We start from the raw sequence: 12,500 nt of genomic DNA, 5'->3' as shown, positions 1-12,500 counted from the left end.
GACCCACAGGCCCTCAGTCTCCATAGATTAACATTTAGCAGCCAGCAGCCAGACCAATGGATACCTTGTCTTAGCTGAATTACTGAAGCTAAGCAGGTGTGGGCCTGGTTAGTACTTTGGATGAGAGACCTCCTTGGAAAACTAGGGTTGCTGCTGGAAGTGGTGTTGGTGGGTGGCCAGTAGGTGGCACTCTTCCCTCTGGCCAAAAAAAGATCGATCCTACGCCCCAGTGCTGTGACGGGGCACTGCACTGTAGGAGATGCCGCCCTTCGATGAGACGTTAAACCCGAAATTTGGCGATAATGGCTGCCGTGCATCACCCAGGTGGGTGCTACACATTGGTGGTGGTTACTAGTGAGGTCCCCCCATCCATGTGTTGTAAAGCAACCTTGGGTGCCATGACAACGCTATATAAGTCCAAGGTGTTATTATTATTATTATTATGGCAAAACTCGATCCCTACCTAACATCTCCATAGGTTAACATGGCAAAACTCGATCCCTACCTAACATCTCCATAGGTTAACATGGCAAAACTCGATCCCTACCTAACATCTCCATAGGTTAACATGGCAAAACTCGATCCCTACCTAACATCTCCATAGGTTAACATGGCAAAACTCGATCCCTACCTAACATCTCTCTTAAACCTGTTTTTCCATGCCCCACCCCTTAAGTTACAATATAAACAAAGATCAAGGACAGGGCAAATGAAACTGAAACGACGGAGAAGTTTAACTAGCTTTAATATTAGCAAGCTGTATTCATGTGTAGTATAGGCCCGCATTCTGGCGAATTGCAACAGGAAGTGATGTATCGTTTGTGTAGCAGACGTTGCTGCCATTACACAAGGCTGTTCACCGTCCACTTGGGTCAGGACCAGAGCAGAGTGTTCTGCATGCCGTCCGTCTGGTTGTCTGGTCTGGTTAAAAACGTCTGGTTAATAATGTCTGGTTGTCTGGTCTGGTTAAAAACGTCTGGTTAATAATGTCTGGTTGTCTGGTCTGGTTAATAACGTCTGGTTGTCTGGTCTGGTTAATAACGTCTGGTTAATAACGTCTGGTTAATAATGTCTGGTTGTCTGGTCTGGTTAATAACGTCTGGTTGTCTGGTCTGGTTAATAACGTCTGGTTAATAATGTCTGGTTGTCTGGTCTGGTTAATAACGTCTGGTTAATAACATCTGGTTAATAATGTCTGGTTGACTGGTCTGGTTAATAACGTCTGGTTGTCTGGTCTGGTTAATAACGTCTGGTTGTCTGGTCTGGTTAATAACGTCTGGTTAATAACGTCTGGTTGTCTGGTCTGGTCTGTAGGTTTGACAGTGGGTTTGGCTTATGAGTTGGGCCAATCACGTAGACCTAGGTCACCAAGGGTTCCTATGCGAAGGGACCCTGCCCTGATGTAGGAGCTGATAAGGTTATAGGAACTGCGGTCAGAGGAACTTAATAATCCCCAAATCTGTCCTGTCCGAACCCCAGAAAAAGAGGGTTCTAGGAACGTTATGTTCTAAACTGCACAAATCCCTCCGGTGCCAAAGGGACTGTAGAAACAGCACCTAGTGTAACAGAGGCGAACTGAGCTAGCGTGCTAGTTGCCTGTGTAAATCCTCACAGCCCTAACCTTAAGAACGCTTCTAGCCTGGGCTTTTAGCTCAGTGGTTAGAGCATTCGACTCCCATGCCGGTGAGTGTCGAGGTGGCGGGTTTGAGGGCCGTGAGCGGCGGACGAATTACGACCTCTGTTAGACTATAATCTGCATAATGTGTGACGTCATGAATATCAGAAATTCAGTATTTTCTCATTTTATATCTGTAGTTTATATATCAATATCATATATAATATTTTATATGAGTAGTTTATATATCAATATCATATTATATCAGTAGTTTATATATCAATATCATATATAATATTTTATGTCTGTAGTTTATAAATAAATATAATATATAATATTTTATATCTGTAGTTTAAATATCAATATCATATAATATTTTATATTATATACCATTTTGTATATGTGTACATGTATATTTAGTGTTCAAATCAGTCCAGGTTTTCAAATCCTCTAGTGTTCAAAAGTATTCAAAAAATGTATTTTTTCTGCCAAAATCCCCACACATGCACACAAAAATATCGAGGTATGTATCGAATCGTGGGTCAAAAATTGTGATACAAACTGAATCGTACGTTTGGTGTATCGTTACAGCCCTAGTATCTATCAAACCACCTATATATGGTGGGGACGGCGCAGAATGGGTCAGGAGGGGCCTTCATGCGATGTAGAATGGTTTTGGGGTTGAGAAATTATGTTTTTCTTTATATAAAGCCTGACATAAGACATATGCAAATATTATCACATCATACTTTCCCAGATATTGGTAGCCCAGACTGTGCTAAAAAAGGAAGATATAGCACAGTGGTCCCCAAACTACGGCACACCAACTCATTTTGGGTGGCCCCCTAAAACATGTCCGTGGTATATAGCAACCGGCCGCACAGGAGTACGACATCGTCAAACTATAACCTCCGTAATTTCCCCAATTCATTCTCCATGGCGAGTCTTAACAGTACACATGTAATACTCTTTTTGTCCACTGGTGGTTGTTTTGGCGCTGCATCAGTGCTCAAAGTATTCTAAAAGTTTATCAATTCATTGTTAATAACTAACTAACTTCTATTCAAGTCATATTTCTGGAACTTCCTGGTATAATTATTTATATTTTTCCTCGTTCAAATGTTCATACAGAGTTCACAAAGTTTTCATCATACCCCAACACTGTGTTATTAATCATCAGCGCTGGCGTTATTAATCACACTCACACGCCTCACACAGCTCACACACATCACACAGCTCACATACATCACACACCTCACACAGACACACCCTCGGTTAGGACACTACTGAGACTACACTTCACACACTGTTATGTCCACACACACATTCTGTCCACACACACATTCAACACTGTCAGTGTCACGGATGCCAGCTAGCATAGCTGTGTGTGTCTCGCTCCCTTACGCCTCTAGAGCAGTGCTGGCATGGAAGCTAGCAGTCTGGGCTTTTAGCTCGATTGTCAGCATGCTCGACTCCCAATCCGAGGTGCTGCTGTTTCGTGGGTTCGAGTCTGGGCGTGTACAGGGCTGAACCACGCAGTTCAACACAACACAGGTTGCATCCACACACACACCACATTCCACACACACATTCTGTCCACACACACACACATTCTGTCCCGAACAACTTTCTGTCCACAGGTCTACTGTCACTGACCGGCAGCAGAGAGCCGAGTCTCTACTTGGAGATTGGGGTCGACTGCAGTGTCCTCCTGGGGACCACATGCCACCCACACACACTGAACACACCTCCTGCACCACCCACCCACACACACTGAAGAACACACCTCTTGCACCACCCACACACACACACTGAAGAACACACCTCCTGCACGCACTGAAGACAGCAACAAATCAAAACTCAGCTACTGATTAGGCCAACTAAACCTGCAGTTTATTGGAAGTAGGCCTAGGTAGGCTACAATCATATTTCCATGTCCAAATTGAATGCACTGCATTACTAGTGCATAGTAGTTAGAGTAACACCTCCGTGAACAAGTGCATTGGAGAAGACTAGAGGTAAACAACCATGGAACTAGAAAGACTTATTGCCAGCTAGTTCTTTCATGTCCAAAATATTGAATTTCGTGCATCATTTTGACACTTGGAGTGCAGTTATTGTTTTTGTGCCGTGTCGTGTTTCCTTTCTCTGGGGCCTAACTGGCTAGGCCCTGTTGAATTCGAAATGTTTTTTATTTTATTTTGTGCTGTCTTAGTTTATAGGCCTACAACACAAATACCGTAATTTGAGAAACAATTGAAACAATGAATGACTTATAATAGTATTAGTAGCCTAAAATAATGTTTAGGTTAGTTATTTCTTCTGTCACAAATGAAGAAATTAGCCTATGAGAGGATGGTCAGTCCCAAAACATTTCTAAGCGAGCCAAACGGATCAGCTGGCATTCCCTGAATGTAGTCAGCCTGAGAGTCGCAACGGACGGTGAGCGTCACAGAAGAAAATGGAGGAAGCGTATCTCCAGATCGCCAGCTAGATCTATCTTCCAGACCACTAGAGGGCGCTTACTGTTGTAACGTTATCTGATATTGTTTTGCAATGACGCAATATATGTGCGACAAACCTTTAGAAGAAGTAGCTTTTTGAAAACACACCCTCGCGAAAAACAACGTTTAGCTATTTTCAGTTTGACTATTATTGTTATTGATGATGGAAGAAGAATTTTATGGAAATCAAGGCGATTGGGATGGTCATGACGGGGTAAGTGAAAAGTCAAACACGTAACGCTACAGTCTAAGGGAGCTGGGCGCTGCGGGTGCTAGACAGCGTCCAGTCAACCTCAAGACGTGTTTTGCATGCACAGTAGCCGGTGAATCAAAGAAGTACCTCAACGGCATATGTTTAGCGAAAATAGTTCTGGATTAAAATTCAGCCTACTGTTTGAATGCGCTGTTAACTACCGTAATTTCCCAACTATTAGCCGTGGCTTATACATTGATTTTGCAAAATGTCTTGATCTATGAGGTTAATACACGAGGTGGTTAATATGGTATTAAATTCATATGGTTTTGTTTCTTTTAACTTGCATAAAACAGTCCTGCGGCTAATACACAGGAAATTACTGTAACGGTTAGCATTGGTGGCATGAAAAGGCACTTTTGCGCAGATGTTTGTTTACATTTTAATTCATTGTGGTGTCTGAATGAACTTAATGTTCATTTGCATTTAAACCATGTTTAAGATTGGACAGATGGGTAGTGCCTATATTGCTTAGTAAACAGTGTCTGTGTGCCCTAAAATCTGAATTCGATTTGACGTCCCATGCTCGAAATCTGTGGACGCAGTGCCGTTGAGTTTGAGAGTCAAACAACAATAATATTTTGTTTGTATTATTAACTAATTATCTAACTGGGGGGTATTCCAGAAAGCAGGTTTACTGGCTTAACTGGGTATGTTAACCCAGAGTTAGCGGTAAACCTGGGATTTCAGTTCCAGAAAGCTCAAAAATGATCAGGCTAAGTAACTATGGTAACATAGGCTCTGAACTTAACCTGGTAGGGGGTAGGTTTTGTTCAGGTTATGTTCAATTATGTTCGGTTATTTCAGTGCATGTTCAATCAGGCCGCTATTTTTACACTTGTCACACAATGACGTTTCATTTTGACGAAGGTCCGATTGACAAAGAAGCACAAAATCATGTAATATTCATCCGTGCAATTCACCGTGAGAGGGCGATAAGACCACGACATCACATGATAGGACTAGCCTATCCAAACGAGTTTTTCAGCTGAATCCTAAATATATCCTACTTGAAAAGCATTCTCTATCCCTACATTAAGCATGGTGGATTAGAATAGAATAAAATACATTTTTAATGTAGGCTAGCTAGCCTAAGCTACACCATAGTGAACATTTGTGTTTGGCTCACCAGACAGATGGACAAACAACATCTCAGACACATTGAAGATATAATTAAAACAAGTACAGTACAAAAAAGGGGAAACATAGCCTATAGAAAATTAATAAATAAGTTTAAATAGCTGTACAGCTCAGCCAGGTATGCATGTTGTCACTAAGTTTGGTTAAGAATGCTGATGGCATTTGGGATAAAATATTTTTTTAATAGGCTACACACGCTCTCCGACTGGGAGTTTTTGTAGTGTTGGAGACGCAGAGCATATCGGCAAGCTGTCGGTTGGTGCGTAAAGTTTGCCTTGCGCTAAAGCAGTTCCTGCGCAACTTCATTCGTTTTCCTGGACACAAACCCACGATGATCATTAAAGTCTAGTTTCACCAACAGGCAGGTCAGCATCACTTATTAAATTTTCCAAATGTGCACCGAAATGTGTCCAATAGGCTACCCATGCCTTCCGACATTCATCCTTCCGATGATGGAGCGCAAAAGTTTAACTTGGCCCACAGCTACAGAACCCGCGTTAAAATAGAAAATTGCATTTGGGATTCTCAAAGAATTCTATGGCCCAGGCCCGCTCAATCTGTGACAAGGTAGGCTAGTTTAAGAAAGCATCATTGAAAGCAGTCAATACAATACGTGATGTCCAGTGAATTATTTAATTGTGCTTTTGACATTAAATAGGCTATCTTAAACATACGCATTTACACGGTCAGTTAGGCTATTCTCTGACAAGCAAGGTCTCGGACGCAGGCGCTTAAGTATTGCTCTTTTTTTTTTGTTATTACAGTTCTCTCCTCGTAAGCCTCGACTACTCCGCCTCTGAAAAATACGGTGCTCTTCCTTTCGCCGGTTTCACTCATGGTTTCGACTCTCAATAGATGATGTCTTTATAAGTTCGCCGTGAACGCGCACAACTCTAGGTTATCTAACACAGGGTTGATTAAACTAACTGGTAGCCGGTGTTTTGGAACCGACAGCTCGGGTTTAGTCGCCACAGGTTCAGACAACCCAGAGGTTAAGTTTTATCTCAGTGTTTGTTAAACCTCCTTTCTGGAATACCCCTCTGACCTAATGACGTTAGGAGACTATGTAAGACAATGACATGACATGACAACAACTAAGTTTGTAAATAATTATATATTTTACACCAACCGTTAATTTTTTTTTTTTTTCACAATATGGGCTTGTGTACCACTATAGATCATGCACATGCCTTTTCGATGACTTCTGTATGAAACTTTATCGTTTAAAAGCAAAGATAAGTGTGTTTACCAGCACCATACACACTTATACACGTCATTCCACGTCAGTTCAACCAGGGCCCACGCACTTAGGTCTCAAAAAAATCTGAAAAAATTACCAGGTGTACCTATGTTACCCAGGAGACACACTGTAAAATTACTCTTATGTAAGATCAATACTTTCCAAGATACAGCCAGTTTTATAGGGGGAGGGGGGTGTCGATTTTGTTCAGCCTCTTTTTTTTGTCAAAGTTCACAAGCCCACAGCGCAAGAACTAAACCATGTAGGAGGCTCAAATTTTGCATGCTGGTACATAAATAGGAATACTATGTAGCAAAATCGTCATGTTTGGTCTGGATAATCCTGCATGGTCATAGCTGTCCCTCAAAGTTGATACAAATTTTATTGGAGTTTTTGGCTGGGCTCTGTTTAAGCCTTCAGAAGACATACGGTCATACACACCATTATTTTATATTCTGTTAATACACTGCACATATCTATATTATTCTTACTACTATTATAATGTTACTGCTACTACATATATCTGTACATGTTTTTCATACATTGTTCATATCACATAGCCATATTTATTCTGCTCTTATATGGTAACTGCTAACACACTGCACATATTTATATCTAATTTATATTACTCTAAACCACCTTATGTAAATCAACTGTATACTACTGTGTACACTGCACTATATTTATTGTCCTGTCTATGCACCACCTGCCTATACTTCACATCACATTGCACTTTTCTGCTCTTTTGCATTTCTGGTTAGACACAAACTGCATTTAGTTGTCTTTGTACTTGTACTCTGCACAATAACAGTAATGTTTAATCTAATCTACTCTAATCTAATCTAAACCATGGAAAGGGTCGGATTATCGGTTTGGATCTGTCTGGCGCCTGTCGTACGAGTTAAATTTTTGAACGCATCCGGATGACCAACAGACCCGATTGTTTTTTTCTCAGCGGTTCAGACCCATTTGAATGTGGTCTGCGAATCTCCGTAGGAAATGAATGATTTGTGCTGGTTTCGCTGCCGTATCTCCAGTAGGGGGCAGTAGTGTTACAGAGTGACTTTTATTACATTCTCTCTATAAGGGTAGATATTTTATAACCTATAGATTTCCTATAGATTTTTATAGATTCATTCTCTCTATAAGGGTAGATATTTTATAACCTATAGATTTCCCTAAATGGCGACTGTAATCCTTTGACAGTTCAAAGCGTAGCGCAATCCTCAGTGTGTGTGTGTGTGTGTGTGTGTGTGTGTGTGTGTGTGTGTGTGTGTGTGTGTATGTATCCCGCAGGAGGATGGCTACGGAGAGGGGACAGAGAATGATGACAAGGCTCAGGAGGACTGTCTGCAGAAGTTCTCCAGTCGAGATTACATCATGGAACCGACTGTCTTCAACACTCTAAAGACGTAAGAGCATGGGGGAATCCAATGAATATTGGCACTCATTAATATCATGATGCTGGTCATCACTTTATGATTTAAGATTGTGAATAGCTGAATGTGTCGGGCAGGGCAATAGCTCAATGTGTCGGGCAGGGCAATAGCTGAATGTGTCGGGCAGGGCAATAGCTGTCAGTGGTTTCAGACAGTGGAGCCGTTTGGAAGCAAGGACATCATTTTTTGGAAGCGAGGACGTAGTTCTATGGAAGCGAGGACATAGTTCTTTGGAAGCGAGGACATCGTTCTATGGAAACGAGGACATAGCTCTTTGGAAGCGAGGACATAGTTCTATGGAAGTGAGGACATAGAAATAGAACTATGATAATTGTATTTCTGATTGATGTAGATGAGGACCATTCCAGCTTGGACACAGTGACTGCGTGCCAATGAGTGGTGAAGCAGATCTCATTTGAGACGCTTGTTTGCGTTCGAACGCAGGACTGAGGGTCAGTGATTAAGTTCTACTGTGGTCCAGTCAAGAGAGCCTTGTATTGGTGTGTGAGGGGGAAGATGGGGGCGGAGTCTGTCGTCCACTCCTGACCAATCCCAGCAGTTTGCACTGAATGATGCAGTTGTGATGGGTGTGTCTTGCTCTCCCTTAAAGTACTCAGCATTGTCTTGGTTAGGGACTGTACGATATTTAGCGGGGTGGCTTAACGATCGGGTTAAAAATGTTCTGCCTGGCCCTCCCCCCTGGTCAAATTTTTTTTTCCAGGGGCCTCCCCCCGGCTCAAAAAAATTCTCTTAGGCCCTCCTCCCTACGTGAATCAAATAAAACTGGTCGAAAAATGACGTTTACAAGGTTAAAACGGCCAGCAAATGTCATAAGCACACATACACACACACGGTTACACACGCAGCGCTGATCTCTACAGGCTATATAGATGCTTCGGAATCATACAGAACAACGGGGAAAACATGCCGTTTTATGTGTGGTTAAGAATAATATCAGAGTGGGCCTTTTTCTACCAGTTTTTGCTACATAAAAATAATAACGATTGCTTGAACTCACATACCGGTATGCCTGGTGACTTGTGTGATCTTCATCTTGCAAAAGTTCTGCCTAGTACAAATGAGCATACAGTCTCATATTAAGATATAAATGCTAATTTTTCATGACCGAATATCCACAAAGATGCTGCCAATTTGTTTACTACGTTCCCAAACTTTATTGCAGCTCATGTGACTTCATCAAGGGCTACTAATTCGCCAGTAATGCAAAAATGGCAAACATTATGGATGACATTGCTCCATTACAATTCAAGAAAGTTAAGGACAAACAGAAAGCACCATGGAGGCAAAATCCAGCAGTTAAACTTCTAAAAAGAGAGGGTAGGAAGACTGAAAGAAAATGGCGTAAATACAAACTTCAGATCCACTATGAAATCCATACTGAAATATCCAAAGCAAGACAGTCTTTCTTTTCTAACATTATCAATAGAAGTTCAAATAACACTCGTATTCTATTTTCAACTGTTGATAAGTTAACAAATCCCCCCTCACAATTAGCGCCTGAACTTCTCTCAACTAATAAATGCAATGAGTTTTCATCTTTTTTTAAAGGTAAAATTGACAAAATCAGACTCAACATATCTGCTCAATTACAAATTCAGCAACCTGAACTTCCAGCAACAAACAGAGGGAAACTAAACTTGATGTCAGAGTTCAGCTTGATAGACTACGAAACACTTGAAAAAACTGTACAGAATCTCAGCTCTTCCACATGTGTCATAGATAGATAGATAGATAGATATGTACTTTATTGATCCCCAGGGGATAGACACTCTGCCTACCAATTTCTTCAAAACTGTTTTTCACCTAATAGCGGCGGATGTCCTTCAAATTGTAAATGTATCACTGCTGTCTGGCACTTTTCCTAAGTCACTGAAAACAGCTGTTGTAAAGCCACTTCTCAAGAAGAATAACCTGGATGCCTCCATGCTAAACAATTACAGGCCCATATCCAATCTACCTTTTATTGGCAAAATTATTGAAAAAGTAGTCTTTAATCAATTAACCACCTTCCTAACATCAAATGGGTATTTTGATTACTTTCAGTCTGGTTTTCGGGCAAATCACAGCACTGAAACCGCTCTCATTAAAGTTTCCAATGACGTACGCCTCAACACAGATTCAGGTAAAACATCAGTCCTAGTGCTACTGGACCTTAGTGCAGCATTTGACACTGTTGATCACAATATTTTACTACACAGACTAGAACACTGGGTTGGATTTACAGGCATAGTTATCAGCTGGCTAAAATCTTATCTACAAGAAAGGAGCTTCTTTGTTGCCATCGGAAACTGTACCTCAACACCAACGTCCTTAACCTGTGGTGTTCCCCAGGGGTCGATCTTGGGGCCACTGTTATTCAACCTCTATATGCTCCCACTTGGACAAATCATTCAAAATAATTTGATTTCATATCATAGCTATGCAGATGACACACAAATTTACTTAGCTCTATCACCAAACGACTATGGTCCTCTTGAATCTATGTGTCAGTGTATAGAGCAAATCAACACCTGGATGTCTCAATTTTCTTCAGCTGAACAAAGAAAAAACTGAAGTAATTATATTTGGTAAAAAGGAGGAAAGACTTAGGGTTGCCACTCTCCTTGACACAAAAGGGTTGAAGGCAAAGGATACTGTTAAAAATCTTGGTCTATTAATTGACACTGATCTAAATTTCAACAGCCACATGAAAGCGATAACTAAATCAGCTTTTTACCACCTCACAAATATTGCCAAACTCAGAGGGCTGATGTCAAAACATGACTTAGAAAAACTCATTCATGCATTTATCTCCAGCAGGGTTGATTACTGCAATGGACTGTTCACAGGCCTTCCTAAAAAGACTATTAAACAGCTTCAGGTGATACAAAATGCAGCAGCTAGGACTCTAACAAAAACTAAAAGAACTGACCACATTACTCCAATTCTTAAGTCCTTGCACTGGCTTCCAGTAAAGTGACTTTAAAGCATTATTGCTTGTTTATAAATCAGTAAATGGAGCAGGACCTAAATACTTGTCAGACATGCTTCAGCAGTACACACCTTCTCGTCCTCTCAGGTCCCTGGTGAAAAACCTGCTAGTAAAACCCTCAGTTAGAACTAAACATGGTGAAGCAGCTTTTAGCTGCTATGCGGCTCAGCTGTGGAACCAACTTTAGGAAAACTTCTATGCTTTTATTTGTTATTATTGTTTGGTTTTGTTTATGTAAAGCACATTGAATGACCTCTGTGTATGAAATGCGCTATATAAATAAACTTGACTTGACTTGAGTAAAGTGAAACAAGCGTAACCTCTGACCTTACCGCGAAATTCAGTGCGTCCCAACACAGGATAGTCACTGTCGACAAGAGCATGAGAGACAAACGCGGCGTGTTTCGGGGTGCATGCCTCTCCTGTGGACAGTGTGAGGAATTTGAGGCTGAAGATGGTGGGAAAGCTACCTGCGCATACTGTGGCTGTGCCCCGGTCGGCCACGCCAGATCAGCTAGCGGGTCAACAGCGCAAGATAATCCTTCTACGTCTGTCAATTTGTTCCATCAGGTACAGAACCTTTTATATATATTAAAGTAACTTCTCCCAAAAAGCCATGGTTTTGTGTAGACTGCTAGGATTCGAATGGGTTTTAAGTCAAGTCAAGTCGATTAAAGTCAAGTCAAGTCAAGTCGATTCAAGTCATCTCAGCCATACAGTCTAGCCTACGTAGCGGTTGTGTACCCTCTTGCTTTGTGCAATCAACTCATGCAGTTATCACTCCTTTTGGCACCAAGCAGTTAATTCAGATAACAGAATTTGTATGTTTCACAGCTTGGATAGTTGCCAAAGTAAAACATAGAACAGACTACTAGAAAATGCTCGTAATGTCTGCAGTAGCACCTACATCATATTAGACAAAATAAATCCGTTTTTTATAGACCATTTCAACTCGTACTACATTCATGTGTAATCTAGCATTGCTTCGTCTTCGCAGAAAGTCCCCATGTTTGCGCCTCGTTGCTTCACTAGACACCATGTTTAAAAACCTGCAAGCTTACGAGGGGGGTTGTGGGAGATTCAGGTAGGGTTGCGACTTTTTGGACTCGCCCACTCTGTCAAAGAGACGTGAATCATGTTTTGGCCTACAAACCTTTAAAATATCGAAAACGGATCATTGATCAGGAAAAAAAAATATTATGGATCAGGAAAAAATAATTTTCCTCGGCCCTCCCCCCAGGCCAAAAAATTTCTCCTGGGCCGTCCCCAAAGGCTTAAAAAAATCTCTTAGGCCCTCCCCCCCCCGGTAAATATCGT

At 41.3% G+C, this 12,500-nt stretch overlaps 1 protein-coding gene across 1 annotated transcript in view; it reads left to right on the top strand.

The window, feature by feature from the left end:
- Positions 1-4,167: 4,167 nt before the first annotated feature.
- The window catches only part of nelfcd (negative elongation factor complex member C/D), a 54,912-nt gene continuing 46,579 nt past the window's right edge, over positions 4,168-12,500 (top strand). Inside the window, exons 1-2 of the mRNA XM_048255654.1 lie at positions 4,168-4,333; positions 8,049-8,164. Of these exons, the coding sequence (XP_048111611.1) occupies positions 4,280-4,333; positions 8,049-8,164 (170 nt within the window). The 5' untranslated portion in view covers positions 4,168-4,279. The remainder of the gene's footprint in view (positions 4,334-8,048; positions 8,165-12,500) is intronic.

This window comes from Alosa alosa, chromosome 10, assembly GCF_017589495.1.
Source record: "Alosa alosa isolate M-15738 ecotype Scorff River chromosome 10, AALO_Geno_1.1, whole genome shotgun sequence".
NCBI lineage: Eukaryota > Metazoa > Chordata > Actinopteri > Clupeiformes > Clupeidae > Alosa > Alosa alosa.
Note: the sequence above shows the minus strand (reverse complement) of the source record. Positions and strands in the feature narration are given on the sequence as shown.